The sequence below is a fragment of the Saccopteryx leptura genome, chromosome 4 (genome assembly GCF_036850995.1).
Source record: "Saccopteryx leptura isolate mSacLep1 chromosome 4, mSacLep1_pri_phased_curated, whole genome shotgun sequence".
In the NCBI taxonomy this organism is placed as follows: Eukaryota; Metazoa; Chordata; class Mammalia; order Chiroptera; family Emballonuridae; genus Saccopteryx; species Saccopteryx leptura.
In genome coordinates this window covers 144,752,282-144,770,348 of record NC_089506.1, presented here as the reverse complement: position 1 = coordinate 144,770,348, position 18,067 = coordinate 144,752,282, and the positions used below count along the sequence as shown (strand labels likewise).

Genomic DNA, 18,067 nt, shown 5'->3' with positions numbered 1-18,067 from the left:
TCCCAGCTGGTCTTCTTAAAAAGGCATGCAAATCTATGTCACCATACAAAATACATTTTTACTTGAGAGAGTGAGATTTCAAATAGAATTTTTTCCTAGAGGAATGCTAAGAAGTATTTTCTCTTGTAAATGGGTATTGGGTCCAAAATCTCCTGTCAGGCCATTTCTCACTTAGCCAACCCCAGACAAGGTGCCCTGGTCTAACACAAAGTATCCTAGACCCTGTCAGGTGCCCTTATCATATATCCCAATTTATGGCACAATTTGGGGACACTTCTCTTAACTTCTGTGGGCTTCACTTTCCTTCCCTGTAAAAAAATTAGGTGCTGGTATTGTGTTCCCTAGAATCTCTTTCAGCAGGAAAATATTAATATTCTGACTTTAAAACTTTTCACACTAGGGCCAAGAAATGCAAATACTGAAAATATCCTAAAATGTGGCTGATATCAGAAAGCAGGTTATTCATTTAAAACTCTATAGCAGCACATAGAACTTTACGCCAAGATAGAAATGGTCAATACTGCAGTCAAATAAGGTAGTTACTAGCTGCCTCTGGCTACTGCACTTGAAATGTGTCTAGTGTACTAAGAATCTGAATTTTAAATTTTATTTAATTTTTATTAATTTTAACTTAAAAAGATACATGTGGCTACCAACTACAATAGGTAGTAGCTCATAACTTTAAGAACAGGACAATTATAAACATTTCACACCTTTGGTATATTCAGCAGACTACTCTAAAATGCCTTTGGAGCACTGATCGTTCCACCACATACAGCACCACATACCGATCAAAGAACAGCACTTGCTGTGATAGCATTTTTGCAAAAAAATCCTGGCGCTGTTCTCGCGTGCTTAAAAATGAAGAAAGATGGAAGGGTCAAGAAATTTGGAGTGGGGGGCGGTTCTCCCTAGCATCCCATTTCTCACTGCGTTTGTGGCCTTGTAGCCAAAGTGCGCACAAATCCACCGAGGCAGCTTAACTACTGGAGTCAGCAGTTGGCTGTTCGTTTTTATTTTTTAACAATCCTGAATACACCGAGAACTTGGGCTATAAAATCCAGCTCGGGACCCCGCCCTTTCCTGTTGGGTCTGTCAGGTGAAAAATCAGGCTAGCTGGTCCTGGACAGGGAAGCAGTCGGACCTGCAGGGCCACTCTCCCTGTCCCAGGCTTGCAAAATGTTAGGGTCACTCCGGCAAGCTTGCGCCCCGTTCCCGGACCGCGTGCCAGCGCTTTGTGCACGGCGCGTGGGTGATAGCACTATATGAGTCGCTCAGAGCTCATCCCCAGCTCTTTGAAATCGTTTATAGACAACCTAGGGTAAACACCCCCAAGATCCCCGAATCGGATCAGCAGGGTAACTCCCCTGACACCGACACCGCCCGCTTCCAAAGCCCAGACACTCCCGTTGCGCCCTCCTCCATTCCCCAGAACGCACCACGCGGCCTCTTCATCAAACCATTGGCCGCTTTTCACCAAGCTGTGAAATCCCCGCTCTAGACACAACCTGGCACACCCGCGGACAAGATAGCAACCCGATTCTGCGCGCCAGGCCCAGCAGGCCCCAGAAGGTCCCCAAACCGCCTGCTCCTCGCCATTAGCGCACGCACGTGGCGCACTCACCCCCCCCCCCCCCCACTAGCTTCTTCCGAGCTCTATAAACACTCCCTGGAGGAAGCCCCGGCCCCTCCACTCCGTCCGGCAGGAGAAAAGTAGGGGGACAGTGGGGAGAAGAAATGGATCCGGGCGGAAAAAGGACTACCGTATATAGGTGGTGAGAGCAATGTTGAGGGGAGGACCAGTAATAATTGGATGGCGTGTGGCTGTTGCGCCCCAGCTGAAGGCTCAGTCAGCATGGATTCACTCTGCACACAAACCATCCAGAGGGATTGTTGCTGCCTGCAATCAATACTTAGCGGAGTGAGCTACTGAAACCAGAGACGTCACCCCGTCTAGGTGTTTAAAGGGCCGCTGGTGCTGAATCCCAGCCCTCTGCTTTCCAGACAAAGAAGTGGTCACCAAAACCCAAGAGGAGTTTTTTATCCCCCACTCTCCCACCCCAATTCAGAGTAAAGAGCTTTACAAATTAAAGGGCACACACGTAAAAAGCTATCTAGAGGAAATAATTAAAAGAAGAAGTGTGAAAACCCATTGTATGAATTGAAGGTTTCTGTGATATTTCAAAAAATGGGAATCAATGTTCCAATGAACACTTAACAATTTGGTAAGGAAAGGTAAAGTTCATTAGATTTAGCCGTGCATATGGATACTTTTAAATCAGCTGCACATTCGCAAGCAAATTACTAATCAAGCCTTATTTGGGAATACTGATCCAGGAAAAGGAAGAAGTATATCATAATTTGTGGTGGCATTTTTAAAAACCTTAACATATCTTTCAGATATTGTTTCATGAAGACTGCAGTTCCGTAAGGTGAAGAGAGGCCCTGGGAGATGTGTATAATGATCCCCACTTAATAGACTGTAAAATCAAGCAGAGCTGGGAAAAAGGGAAATCACCAGGTCACTTGGTACTGACTACCAGTCACCAAGTTGAGACTAACTCATTGTGGGCCTGAGTCTAAAAGAATAAACTCAGCCAACACCCGTGAAATAAAAGTAGCCAAAATTCATTTCTCCTTGGCTCTGAAGCAACTTAAAAATAAAAATAAATCTTAAGGATGTCAGACCAAATATAGAGACTTCAAAAGTCATGATGACCTCACTATGAGAAGTCTTCTTGCTAATACCAAGGAGAGGGTGGATATTGACCATCATGGTCTGATATATCTCGAGGTTGGGAGGACTAGATGCATTCTGAAGCCAAAGAAAAAGTTCATTTGTGTTCTCAAAGTCATTGACAGGCAATTCCAGATTAGGACACCGGAGCATTTGTACTCATGCAGTTAAACAGTGCTTGGAAGGATAAGGTATTATGAGTGATAGAATTAATAAACGATGCTAAATCTACAACATTAATATCAAAGTATTTAAAATTGGCCTTTAAGCAACATATAGACCAAGCCTTTTCAGCAACTTCAGTTGCAACTGCAGTATCCCAATGGGACACATTTTGTTAGTTTGGAATATCATGGTTTTGACTGTCTTCCTTGTATTATTCATCAGATATATAAAACTAAAGGTACAAAAAAAACTGTGGAATCTTTCAATATGAGAAAAAGGATATGATTAAATCTTGGCTTGAGAAAACAAATCCTTTGTATGTTGCAGATTCTCAAACACAAGCAGTCCATATGGTATTTACTGTGCATGTGATAAAGCTGTACCTAAAGAAGTTTTGAAATTCAGATATTTGGCACTTTTTATGTTAAAGGTTATAAGGATTACCACAATTAATGATAATTTTAATTATTTTATGTTCAGTACACATTCATTTGGTTTAATACTTGATTAGAAGTTTTAGAAATAAATTTATTCAAATGTACTTTAATATCAACATTCTTTAAACATTTTTAAAAACTATATACCTTGTTGTACTTACACATTTTAAGGTGCCAAAGAAGAGTTGCAAACTGTGAAGTAACTTCTATGAAGAGATGAAGTAAAGAATGGAAGGCAAATGACTGTATGTGTATGTGGTAAGTGCTTAACATTTGTAATACCATCTACCACAAAGTTAATTCATAGAGGTAAAACTGCCAAACTTTTGTCATTAGGTATTTATAACATAGAGATGCATAAAAGTAATAGATTTATATAATCATTATGTGCTCTATATTATAAGCAATGCTGTACCATTTTGCTCAAAGCTCACATCCCCTTTTAGGGCCTATCTTTGCAAGCCTCTTTTACAATTAATCCACTTCAGGGAAACTTATGTCATCTTTAACTATAAAAAAGTAACATGTTTTAATGATATTGGAATTTTATCTATTTTTTACATTTTTCTATACTTTTATGTTGAATTATCATGTTTGTGTTGAAAATATTCTGTATAGTTGTATACTGAACAGTATATTATATAGGTGAATAATTTTGAGGGGTAATCTATAGCCTTTCTTCATCTTAGAGTGAGTTGCTGTGGCAACCACCCCAGCTTACTTTAAAATAATTTTTAAGCTCACTTCCAGAGCTACACCCAGCATGGGCTAACCTTAAAAGCAGGCAGACCCAATGTATAAGGTTTTAGTAGACTGCTGATTTAATGTAGGGAAGTAGTGAAAAGAGGAGGGTGGGGAAAAATAGTATGCAACCCTGAATAGAAATTAGAAATTAGCTTTCCCTAGAATTAAATTCCTCAAGATCATGGGCTCTGTAACTTCTGTGACACTTTAATATATTGCTAAATAATTCTTTTGTAGGAAAAACAAGTTAATACATATTTACATGTATAATAAAGTACATAATTATTTAATGAAGGAACTATTTGGTGATTGGAAAAGGAAAGCTGGTTTAAATAGTACATCAATCCCAGACCAATCTCTTAAAGAAGTGTCACCCTTTACTTAACATGACAGGCTACAAGCCTCCAATTGGCTTTACAGGGTATAAGAATATTCTACTTTGCAATCATAGAACTGGAATAGATTGGAAAATTCATTTAACACATAAGCAAACTGAAGCCAAGAAAAGAAACACTCATTAGTTAGGCACCAATCCTGAACCAGACTCCAGGCCTCCTAATACCTCGGACCAGCTCCTCTGTACAGCAGAGACACCCTGATTTGAGCTGAGTATCATTAGGTATTAGGTGGCAAGGATAAAGACTATTTCGGTAAAAAAAAAAAAAAAAAAAAAAAGAAAAAAGAAAGAAAGAAAAGAAAAAAGTCCTAAGGTATTTAAAGAATACAAAGCATATTTTGAAATAACCACTTTGTAGATTATCAATGAATAATTTTAAATCCCAGGTAACTCTATTGTATATTTCTGTACAACCTCTTTTGTTCCTTTTCAACTATTAAAGTTCATGGGAAAGTAACTAATGCTAATATTAAGTTAGGGTCACACATAATTAAGAAGCTAAATCTGCTGAAAGGAATAGCTTATATCTTAAAAGGCTAATTGTAATATATTCCAGATCTAAATTATTTTCCAATTATCCATGATGTAGGGTTATATATACTTTTGAATGCTTATACTATTATTGATATTTATGGGTTTCTTAAAATGTTTATTACAAAATGATTTTACACTTGTTAAAAGGTAAGACAGTTTCTTTTTGAAGGAAAATAATATAAATAAGTATACTGTGGTAAATACTCTGTATGATCCATAATATATATAGTATGGTTGAAAGTCATGAATTGCCTACATCTATTGGTTCATGTAAAATAGACCCTCAAGGATTCATTACATTAATATCAGGCATTATGGCAATAAATGTAGATGTTCCTGCAAATGGTTTGCTTTGTCAGGACATTTGTGAATCTGAAAAAAAATGAAATTTTATTTTTACCACCATGCATAGACATATCTTATTATTCAAAATATCTTTGCACTTTTACATTTTTGGATTTTTTAGAAGTTGTACTTTGAATGAAAACCTAATACAGATGAACTCTGCCAAATTATTAAGATGAATTTATGGTAGTAGCAAACTCACTAGCTGAAAAACAAACAGGCAAACAAATATAAGGTAAGATACCAATCTTTAAGAAATAATACTGTCTCAGCTGGTTCTTGCTTTGTAACAGTTTGCCATGCTTTCCTCTAATAAAAGCACTTTTCATCATAGCTGTGCTAAATAGTCACAATGATGATGAGCCTAAACACCGTTCAGATCTAGTTGTACTTGCTTGTAAAATCAAACTTCCTCTTTCAAGTGAAGCCTTGGAGCAGTCGCCTAAATGTTGAGCCTACTCTTCTGAGGAAAGCTACTCACATCAAAAACTATAGCTTCAACAATGAAGCAGGAGGCTTTTTCAATCACACTGTCCTCCCACATTAATAGTCTAGGTATAATGCAGACCTTAACAGGAAATGCAAATAATCATTGAATAACACATATAGTGCTCAGAGGAATTTTTTTAAGTGAGGAAATATCTTTAATAAGCTAGATATTTCAGTATACTCTTATTGTCTACTCAACATTCCGAGTTATTTTCCCTTCTACCTTTCAAAATGTTTTAATTTGATCGAATCATTTTGTATAACCTATCGTTCTATTGGCATGCAATCTTGTCTTTTCATGGTTTGTGTACTAGTTGTTGTATATTATCTTTGGCTTTATTGGGCGTGGTATAATTTGGTTAGGGAAGGGAGGTGCCCAATCCCTAATAACCTTTCCTAAATCTTATAATATTAACTCATTTTTTAAACTTCAACGTAAGTAAGATCTTCCTTATCAGTTTCTATTTTTGCTTCCTGTGCAGCTGAAACTCTTCAGGATAAGTGAAGTCGTCAGTTATCGGATAGGGAAGCTTAATGCATTTGGGAAACTAGTTTGGTTTACAAGTGAATGCCCTGGATAAAATCCTTTAAGGTGTAGAAATGAGAGTGGTAGGAGGGAGGGGGGAAATCTCCGAGCAAGCCGCCGCCTTGGTAAATATTTCCAAACTCATTAGAATGTTCATAGCCTCCGCGATGAGGTCGAGATTTCAAATACTAGTAGTTTTTAAAATTATTTTGTACATTACTAACACTTGAGAAGCAGTTAGGCTAACTTTCCAGCCCTCCAACCTCTCAGGGCCGAAACCCGCGTATTCTGGGCGTGCAGGAAAAGCGCGCTGGAATCGAGGGCAGCAGACATCCTGGACGGTGGCTTCCACGCGTAACGGCGGAGCGCTCCGACGGTGGAAGCACGAAGTGGTTAACGCGTCTCCAAACCGAGGGAAAGTCACAAGAGCAACTATTAGGGTCGCGCTCCTATTGGTCAGAGGAAAGATCCCGACTTTAGAAGGACTTTCCTGCTAGCTGCTCGCAGCGTCCCCAGGGAGAGAGCGCGCGGCAGCCGGAGACTCGGTTCTCCGAGCATCCACCGCGGCGGCGCCGGCAGAGAGCAGGAAGCCGCCGTTTGCGGTGTTGTCTTCATTTCGTGCAATAAAGAATTGTCATTAGGTTTGCGTATGGCATGTGCAGTTACCCTACCGTAAAACTAAAATTAGCAAAATGTCAGGAATGGAAAGATTGATTCACTAAGATGCAATTATCATTTAAAAGTGCTTGATTGAGGTACTGATGTTCAGTGATTTATTCTGCATACCATATACATAATTAAAGTAGTGTAGTGGAGCAATTTATCAATCTAGTTGAGACTGGAGGGGTGAGGAGCGAACTGCTGTATGTTTGTTTTATTAAAATGCTCCGAGGTCTAGTCCCGCCCCCCTTTTGCAAGAGTGAAACTGATGATTTCTCCAGCTCGCGAGGAGAGTCAACGGTTTGGGACTGTGCGGGAGTGAGAGAGAGACGGAGAGGAACAGCAGTGCAAGGCAAAGGCAAGGACAAAATTAAATAAAGGGGAAAAAAAAGGCAAAAAGCACTCCATGGTTCGTGCTGCTTAGAACCCCAAACCGGTGTGCTCGGTTTTCCCTGCCACCCGCCTCCCCTCCCAATATCCTTCCACCACTCCCCCCACCCCTGCCTTTTTTACGCGATGTTTCAAAGGCTGTGAGCGGCTCTCCTTTTCCCATTCGTCTTCTGTCACTTCCTTCCTGGACGCAGTTTTCTGGACGAGTCTGGTTACTTTTAATCCGCCGGCCGCTGAGAGCCACTTTCCCCTCCTCTTCTTCCTCCTTCTTTTCCTCCTCCTTCTCCTCCTCCTTCCTCCTCCTCCTCCTCCTCCTCCTCCTCCGAGCGGCCTCGGCCAGCGCGGATGCGCGTCCCCGCGCGCGCGCCAGGGGCGCGCTCCCTTCGCGCGCGCGCGCACACACAACGTCTCCAGCTCTCTGCTCTGCTCACAGTCACAGACTCTTGAGCACACGCGTACACCCAGACATCTTCGGGCTGCTATTGGATTGACTTTGAAGATTCTGTGTGGGTCGCCGTGGCTGCATGTTTGAATCAGGTGGAGAAGCACTTCAAGGCTGGACGAAGTAAAGATTGTTGTTATTATTTTCTCTCTCTTTTAAGAAAGGAAAATATTCCAAGGACTAATCTGATCTGGTCTTCCTTCGTGTAAGTACCTCTGACATTTCTCGAGGAAATTAGAAATAGCCTGGGTATTGTCTCTGAAATCTGCATCAGTGTATTATACAGTACTGGGTCTATCCCTGTGTCTTTTTGGAAGCTGAACTTGAGGGTTGTGCATTATGTTCGCTAGATTCCATGATTTTCTTGTCTGTTGCTAAAAGTAACTTTTTAGATAGTCTCATCCGTTTGCCATCAGTTATTGAAATCACTCCTGACTTGTTCTTGTCACGTCTATGTGTTTAAAGTTTCATGAAGTTAGTTCACGTCATTAGCATGTTTCATATAGTGGAGCGTGTCGAGCCTGGTAGGTTTTAATATTTCGAGGAATGTTCTGTGACCTTGAAGTACATGCCTTATGATTTAGCCTTTAGATTACTATGGAAAGATGCTCCTTTGATTCTTCCCAAGACTGATTTGCTTTGGGTTATGCTTCTGAGCTGCTAATTCTTAGGATTAGTTTGAGCTAAAGCATGGCTGTCTGTCAGAGTATACCTTTGTGCATCTCTTTCCCTTACCAAAGTGCTGGCTTGATAGAGGGCTTTTTAATTGGTGTGGATGAAACGTAACACCCTGGCTATGATAGTCTATACATTTCACAATTCATGTTGGGATTTCAGTATATGCATTGCTGCTTAGGTCAAGTCAAATACATAGCTATTTTAAAACAAACAAGGTTAAGTCACTTAAATTGCCTTCTGTTTGGACTTTGGATGAAAGTTACCAAACTCAGTGATAAAGTTTAGCACAAAGGAGGTATACATAGACAGGGCACATTGTTTATGATATTGCTAAATATTATGCAAGTATTTAATTTAATAGTAATGTTATCTCTTTCCAAGTATGGATATTAATTCTTAAAGAAAATTTTATATCTCAAACATTTCTGACTATTCTAGGTCCAGTACTTATTTTTTGGAAAAGCTCTTTTTCTTCACAATTTAAGAATGTGTCTTTTGTATACAATACCTTTATATGTAAATACTGACAGAATAATAAGTAGAATTGGGCTCTCTGCCAGTTCTTTAACCAGACCTTTTAACCAATCCTCAGTGGAGAACTGCTTTGACACAAAGTGGGTCTTACTATTGTGAATCTGAAACTAACTCTAATAGTAATAGTCTTGTGAAATGGCTAGTGACTGCATATATTTTCTAAGTGCTATAAAGGGAACTCCAGCCACCTCATTATACCAGTCAAAAAGAGTGACCAGCCTCTTTTTCACTGGCACCTTGCAATGGAATTGTGGTTGCAGAGTAAAGATGTTTCTGTAGAGTATAATAACTTCAATCCCTAGAGACTTGGTGAGACATGGAAATGGGACCACCTGTTTAACCTCTGAATTGAATTCTAATTTTAGCTTTCAATAGATACAATCTCCAACTTGAAACTAAAACATCTTATTTAATTTTTAAAGTAATGTCAGTTTTGGCTAGTCTTTGAAAATGTTCAGTATGGTACAAGCAATATTTTTGTTTCTCCATCAGTTTCGGTTAAATATAATACAATTAATAAGCCATATTACTATCTTCCAGTGTGCGCTTGAAATTTTATTTAAGTTAAAAGAAGTAGTTCTAAAGCAAGTAGTTCAGAACATGACAGGTAAAATGAAGTGAACATATCTAATATCCTATCTTAAGAGGAAAAAATTCTCTAAAATATTTCTATTTGTAGGAAATTACGTTTGACTGCTACCAGCTCAATTCTAAAAGTTTTTGTCAAAACAAAGTTTAAACTCAATGTTTGTTTAAAATATGGTCCCACGGTCAAGTTAAGGACACAATAGTTGGCAGTTATCTTTACTTCATATTTTGCTAAACTTTATAAAAATCTGGGTTTTTTAATTAATATAATTCACACAAGTTTGGAGTATAATATCTGTGGCATGTTTTCCAGACTTCTTACTAACGACAATATTTTACTTCATTAATTCTGCTATTTTTATTCTGATTGCTGTGTATATATGTGGAATATAGTGAAAGACCATAATAAAGATGTAACTTTTATTAAATACTAATTTGTTTCTTCAGTTAAATAAAAAATGAGTAATTTATAATAAAAAGTCAATTTTCCACCATTCCTGAGCTGTTCATACTTTAAAAGTATGTAGTCACTTATATTAACTTTTCAAAATAGAAACACATTAACATTAAATACATGAAATTTAAATTACAAGAACTTTAATGAATCTTGCCTCTTCTGTCAGACTATTCGATTTTCCAAATTTGAGGGAACTGGTTCATTCCATTAGGGAAAAGGGCTATCTAATGATTCAAAATCGAATCCTGAAAAAGCATCATGTTTTATATTTTTCAGATTTTTATGAATTCCTTCTTAGCCCTCATTTTACCAAATCAATAAGTTGCATAACATTAAAACCATATCTTTCTGTGCGTGATTTGTATTTAAATTTCTTTTATTAAAAAAAAGTTAAATAACTTCTTGGCATATGTTAAATTGGATTTCAAAACTTTCTTCTGTTTATTGTAGTATAATTTGTGGTTTTATTTCCCAACATTATGTAGGGTATATTTTGAGTCTATGAAATCTCAGAAAGTGACAAAAAATGGGGAAATATCTGTGCAGCAACACTTGTGCTACATAACTACAAAAAAAAGTTATTAAAGAATCCTGGCTTCAAGGACATGATTCAAAACAGCATGGAAGAATTTTATATGCAATGAAGGGTCATAGAGTAGACTTTAAAAGAGATTATTAATAAAGTTCTACTTATTTTTCAAAAGCACATCCTCTGAGAAAACACCACACAGATTAATAGCTAAAGCTTATAAAGTGCATATATTAATTTTATGAATATATTGTACACAATGACAATATTTCATCACTGATATTCAGTCCGTGTGCTGCATATTGAAGGACTGGTGGTTAAGATCCCTGTCCTCAGCACTGTACATGAATCTCAGGGGCGCATGGACTACCTTGCACTCAGTAAAGCCTGACTGTTCACCGAGATCTGTCATCTTTAGGAAATCAAACCAGATTACAAAAGCGATTCACAAAACCAGGAGCGACAACAGGGTCTGTGCACCTTACAAAAGGCGGATTACCCAGTTCACGTGTTATTTTCATAGGTCAAACATAAAAGCTGATAGTTGAAAAGTAGCAAGACACTCCAGTTTCAAATGATTGCCAGCTAAGCATATACCACGACCCTGTTGCTTCATCATTATGAAGAGCCATTCAAACAGTGGAAAACTCAGCTTTTCAAATGACAGGCATTCAATAGTGCAATAAGAGAAAATGTCCTTTTTATATATGTCTTCATTGCTTAAATTTTAAGTTCCTTCATTTCCTTATAAACAGACATCAAGTTCTAGCGGCTTATGGGAAGCAGTTATTATAAGGTTTAATTGCAGTAGACATTTTCAGAGCCATTGTAGAGAGCACAAAACAGAATTTGCCAGAAATACAACATGCACTCATGGTACTGAGTGAGCAGAAAATGCATGGTAGTCAATAGCCATTATGTTATTCTGTTACCAAGTATTCATAAAAATGTGTAATTACATAGTTATGAATCCATACGTTTGAAAAATGTCATATTAGGTGTGTATTGGTCAAATTATACATATTTAATGAATGTTATATAAAAATCATTGTGTATAACAAAATATGGTGTTTTTAGAGTTTATTTCAGAGAGTAAAATTTGGTTTACATAACATTTTGAAAACCTCAACTTCTTACACTTCTAACTCTACAGTAATTTCTTGCTTCTTTAAAAATTGAAGTCCTTTTTTACCCAACTGATGCCTCCTAGTGTTTCACACAATAAAACACTAATGAGTCATCCATAAATGTAAACATTGCATTTTCATTGCCTACATCTTCTGTGATACATAAAATTAATATTTATGTGTTTAATTTTCTGTGCATTATAATAATATAAGAAATTCTAGTGAATGGGATGTTTTATCTGACTGGATTTATGGCACAGACTTGCAGGTTTTCTTTGACCATAACAATATCTTACTAAGTTTTAATAAGTTTTTTACCTTCAGTTCCAGTTAATATATTCACTGTTTCTCCTCACTCTTATTCCAACAGAAAAACAAAGCGGAATAGCATAGCTTCCATTTTGTAGGCCTGAAAATTATATAGTTGTGTTAATTTGGAAATGCTTACTGAACAAATTGCATTTAAACACTAAAATATCTTTAAGGAGATATAAAATTTTGCCTACTCTGTGTCTTGATACTTGCAGATTTCTTTGTAACGGTGCAGTAAAGAAAAATAGGGTTTAGAAAAAAATAAATGTACAGATTTCCACTTTAATAGAAAATAACAACCAAATAATACTTGCCTTTAGAGTATGTTATTCAACATAACTGAAGGAAGACTTGTTAGAACATAAGTTCTCCTGACCAGCAGATTGTCTTGATGAGGTTGAAATGAGTGGATACCAACTTTGGTGCGAGTTTTCTGCCATTAGGATGATGAGCAAAGATTTTCAATAGTCTTGCACTTCTGCGAATTCAAACAGCTTTCCGATTCTACTTGTGAAGATGGGTACTTTACTTTTCAATGTTTTTCTTTAAAATATTTATGAAAGAGAGGATCATTCCCCTAATAGGCCTTCAATTCAAAGGAGGCATTCAAAAACCTGTAACATTTATGGGCCTCTTCTGGTTGTCATACAACACACATGTGCACAAAAACATTCACAGAGTTCTTCCATTATGACAAGTGCTCTGAGAGCCCAGACTCAGACACTAGACTGAATGAATGTAGTTCATTGTTATTACCTACATACATATGCATAATTTATCCTCTGGGTCCAAAACACACCACATTTTAACATTTTAACAGTATTTAACTCTCGTGTAAGATTTTCTAGTTTGGTCACTAATACAGTGCTATTACAATTCTGTGCATGCTGGACACATTTCAAAGAATGTAAGGGGGTGTATTCCTTTCGTTCAAGGAAGCAAACATGTAGAAAGGGGTGGACCTTTCCCACAAGAGCCACATTTCTTCCCTTGGAGAATTGAAGCAAATATGCAGTATGTAAGTGAATAACAGCATGAGAAAAAATCATTTCTAATGGTCTGCTGTAGTTAGTGAGCAAAGGACACTGTCACATATTTTTCTAAAAGAAGTTATTGATAACCCTTCTCACACAGAATGCTAAAAAAAGTCTATGAAAGTTTTGTAATTTTAATATTATTTAACTTTTATAAAGTGCACCAGAATTAATTTTGCTCAAAACAAGAGTTCAATAGTAACTATTTTACAGACGTATTGAGGCATGAAGAGATAAATGAAATAGAGGTACCCATTCCCTATCTCTCTCTTTTAAGAATGAGTAAATATTATCAGTGTTTTGTTTTGTTAGTTGTTTTTACATGTACAAATGAAGAAAATTCTATGAAAATAAAGTACCAGTGTAAAGAATAAGATTATAAAAAGAATTATCCAAAATAATAATATCTCAAATTTTAACATTAATTGCAGAAAGAAAAGCTATATTCCTATCAAATATGGATATTAAGTGATGCCTATTATATAAAAGCATGTTTTGGTTTCACTGATAATATGAATAGCATTCATTTGTCATCACTATAATGCATTTGTTGTACATTGTCATTGTATTGCCCAAGTTAAATTTCTGTAATTATTTTTTAAATATAGTGGCTAGTGCAAACAAAGTTCAAAATACACATAAAAAGAATCTTTGAGAACATTATAAAGGAAATTGGTGATATTATAAGCAATAAAAACAGCAAACCTATTACGGGCAGATTTCTGCAGGAATCATTACTCTTTAATAATGCAGACGTTATGGAGACTTTATTAATTCTTAATGCTGTAAATTTGAAATGAATGGAGCAATGTTGTTCATCCTGCAAGAGGTTGCTATTCATGTAGGATGACAATGCAAATCTTCTAGTAATTATTTAAATAAAGTACCTTAAGCTTGTTTTTAGAGACTGAGCTCTGAAGCAATCCCTGGTGAGAACCTGCTTTTTCCACATCGCATCCTGAGCGTGGTCTGATTTTCTTTTTGTATATTGTTGTCGTAGATAAGATGCACATGAAGAGTTTATATGAGTTTTCTCAGATGCTATGGACCTCTAGCATATTGGTTTTAAAAAGTGGTGAATATGGTCCTGTGATAGAATTTAAAGTTCTTTTTTTTTTTTTAACAGCTAACAACTACCTCTCTCGCTCACTCTCTCTGGTTTTTTTTCCACGTGTCTATGATTGTTTCAGCAAGTTAGAATGATACGGAAGAGACTGTGTCTTTCCTGAACCCCAAAGATAGGCAGCTTTGATATGCTTATGTATTTGCAAAATTAAAAGATAGATTCACTAATGTAAATAAGGAAGAAGAGACAAGGAAATTAGTCTACAACTTAATAGAATAAACATGACTTTTTTTAACCTCCCAATTAATTGTTGACCATGCATGAGGTGTACAACCAAGGCTTATTATGAAAAGCTGGTATTATTGCTTAATGTAACATGAGGGAATTGGGATTTCTTTAAAGTAATTTTGAAGATGTGATTATTTAGCAGAAATATGCACTCGAGCATTTTATTTTTAGAAATCATGGTCACACAAGGAAGCCGTTATAGGACCGACTACCTAATTGCAGTCAAAAATCTCTTTAATGAATGAACATACACACACACATACAGAAAAACACACATTTTAAGAATATAATGCCCCTATATTTTTCAGTTCTTTTTTGCCATGTTCTTTATATCTGAACAGAACGTATGTGTCTAAGCAGATGTTTTAAGTTATTTCCTTCATGTAGGTGAGTCTATAAATGTCTCATTTAACTTAAATGGCTTTGTGGGAAGGTAGTTTGAGGAGCTAAAAAAGGAAAAAAAAAAACAAAAAAACCTCCAGTTACTATAGTTTCAGTTCTTTTTAAGAACAGTAATTACACCCAGGATAAAAAAAGTAAAATAAATTCTTTTAATTCCATGAAACTTCCAGTTTCTAAGGTAGAACTCTGGTGCGGTTTTATTTCTGAAAATTCAGGGCAGGTACTGGCGCAGAACTACAGAATGAAAATTGCTGGCTGCAGACCAGTTCCATGCACAGTGCCACATCATAAACTTCCCCTCTTCTGTCTGCGGGATTTCAGCCCCAAGTCATGTCCTTGTCTCCCCTTGCATAGGCTGAGGAGAGGGCCTTCTTCCTGGGCAGTCACTTTGGTAAAGGAAAAACATAATGTTTTATTTCTTTAACTTTAAAATCAAGTGTCTTAAATCACTAGGATGTAAACTGCAAAGTGGATTTACTATGCTTCTTTTTTCTTCCCCTAAATCAGTTTAGAATGCATAAAACAATAGGTGCAAGATAGAAACAAGACCTCTTCCTCACCCTCCTCCTCCCACCACAAGGAGACCCAATCAGATGCCTATATTTATTTTTTGTTTGCAGAGAAAAATATAATGGTTCCTTTTCAATGAAGCTTGTGCATTATATTCCAGGTATGTTAGGTCATTGTGCGATGCAAATTGACATCAAGTAATTTTTGTACTTATCTCTGGAAATTGCAGTGTTCCACCCCAATACGTGGCACTATAGTAATTTTTATTGATAAACACAATTTTAATGATTGCTAGGTCAAAATAAGAGTACAAAGAAAAGATATGGGCTTTAGTTTTCAGATTTGGTTTATGCTCTTCATTTGAAAGGTACAGTGTAAGTATTGTGCTTATTACCCTGCAAAATAAATCAACTCTCAAATATCTGTATTAAAATTCTTTACATTTAAAACTATAGTCTGAAAACTCATACATCTCCTTGTAAAATAAAGTAAAAAATTGTTTAAAACCAGTCTTTAATTGCCAGTTACACTTTCAGTCATTACCAATGTGATTTTTAAAAATCCTATTAAAAAATAATTTCTAGCTGCCATGGCGCCTTTCAATCAACAGTAGAATTCTCATTTGTGTGCAGGGTAGTGAGATTACTGCCAGCATAACTTTCTAAAACTGCCTTCTCTGATAAAAATGTATTATGTGGGAGCCTTAAGTAAAAATATATAATGAATATTTTGCACCTTTACTTTCATAGCAAATTTAGCAGTGTACAAATAGTGTTAAAATGTTAGTTTAGTCATTAAGCCACTGAACTAATTGTCAGTTGCCAATATAAAATATACCAAGTCAGACCATCACTTAAATGTAATTTACTTTATCTTTAAAATAGATAAGGGAGATAATTTTAATTATGTTTAAATAAGAAGCCACTATTTTTCTGTGGAGGCAAATGTTTCCTGATAGTGTCAAGAAATTAATACAACATAGACCTTGAAATGTAAATGTACGCCAGAGTATGATCATGTGGGCCTGTTTTTGCCATAGGTGTTATGAGCAACGTCCTATACCTGGCACAGTCTCAGGGCTCATTAGGAAGGGAGAGAAATTGTTAAACGTTTTTTGCATATATTAATATAAATAGGAGTCAGTAATTTTTGACATTTATTTTTACAAAATTAGGCATTCTATTTAAAATTCAGATTCAACCTTTAAAACTGCTTATATTTAGGATATGGTGTGAGACTTTTTTATCTTCTTGGAATTCTCCCGAACTGTAGGATAATTTGAATCATTACCACTTAATAAATATTGTTAGACACATTTCAAAATTCCAAGTGTTTAGTGTATACTGGATAAAAATTTTTAAATAGGAAATGGATTTTCTTGCTATTTAAATATTATAAAACTGTATTTGATTAAAACATGAAGGTTCTCATAGTAGGTAATTCTCTGGGCAAGAATTTTAAACATTTTTAACTGTGAAATAGTAAATGACCAAGTACTGGACTTTTTTAAGGTGCCTGATTTCCATTCACGTTTGAGGAGTCTCGTTAAGTTGTTGGGTGGTCTTTAAGGAAAGGTATTGTGGTCCAGAAAGTAGATCTTTTCACTCTTCTTCTATAACAGTTAATATGTTAAAAAGGTATAAATCCAGACCTAATTCCATCAGGAATTTTTTCTTAACTAAAATAAGACTAACAAGCCTGGCTGTTAAAAAAAAAAAAAAAAAGTGTATTCTTTTGTTCATTTCTGGTATTTATCCAAAGACCACTTAGACTCTGTATAGGTTATAGGTTAAGGAAATAATTTTGACTGCATCTTTCTTTTCTTCACAGTTGAGTTTTCACCCCTTACATAAAACCAAAAAAGAAATTCCCACGATAACATGAACAGTTTTGCAAAAGGCTGGATAAAATACTCAGACCCATTGCTTCTTTCCCTGTGTCCTTTTGGTCGAAATAAATGGGCAATGTCCCTTCCAAGACTGTTTGATCTTCCTTGATGTGAGTTAGAAGGAACACTGCGTGATTTTTTTTCCATCCTCCCATTTTATAACTTCAAAAATCAAAGAATTCTTGACCTCACCTTTTTTTTCTCAATTTTTATTGTTTTTGGATTCTCTCCTGAGTTCCCTCCTTGCTTCATAACTGTTGATATTGTGAGAAAGCAAGTGCACTTTTAACTTGTTTTGACTACACATTGAGATCATAGAATTGTTTCAGGTGTTGACATATTTTTTTACACTTGAGAGATTGATGTGGTTCTTCACAGCCCAATGCCATGTCATGAAAGAGCTCTAGACGCTATCTTGAAATAGCAGACTATAGGATGGTTTCTTTGTAAGGAACCACTGACAACTTTAGAGTCAGTGGATGGTACATTTACGGCAAAAATGCACAGCATTCTGAAGTTTTAAGAGGGACTACAGTTATTGAATTAATTGAACCAAGTTATGGCTTTCATGATGTTCTGTGAAAACATTCAACGTGCATGTGTGTGTGTGTGGTGGGGAGTGTATGGGCAGGGAGGAATAGGGAGAGAGCAGAGAGAATGAGAGAGAAAAAGCATGAGAGGATGAAGATGAGTGCAAGAGAAAATCAGTTCTTTTGATTTGCAAGCGTAAAGAGTTTGAAGACCTCATTGCTATACTTAATATCATTTCCTTAATACATGTATAATAA

The 18,067-nt window shown here is 36.3% G+C and overlaps 2 protein-coding genes across 14 annotated transcripts in view; one reads left to right on the top strand and one right to left on the bottom strand.

The window, feature by feature from the left end:
* The window catches only part of LOC136404256 (uncharacterized), a 156,906-nt gene extending 148,818 nt beyond the window's left edge, over positions 1-8,088 (bottom strand). The window contains exons 1-2 of the mRNA XM_066383636.1: positions 8,080-8,088; positions 7,539-8,018 (exon numbers count right to left, since the gene is read on the bottom strand). Of these exons, the coding sequence (XP_066239733.1) occupies positions 7,539-8,018; positions 8,080-8,088 (489 nt within the window). The remainder of the gene's footprint in view (positions 1-7,538; positions 8,019-8,079) is intronic.
* The window catches only part of MEF2C (myocyte enhancer factor 2C), a 168,233-nt gene that overhangs the window by 13,484 nt on the left and 136,682 nt on the right, over positions 1-18,067 (top strand). For 10 of the 13 annotated variants that reach the window (XM_066381816.1, XM_066381810.1, XM_066381811.1 and 7 more), the window contains exon 2: positions 3,511-3,597. The gene's annotated coding sequence lies outside the window, so the exon portion shown is untranslated. Of the gene's footprint in view, positions 1-3,510; positions 3,598-7,827; positions 8,072-18,067 lie in introns of those variants that run through there. The other 3 variants (XM_066381809.1, XM_066381813.1, XM_066381822.1) reach the window with 2 other exon arrangements.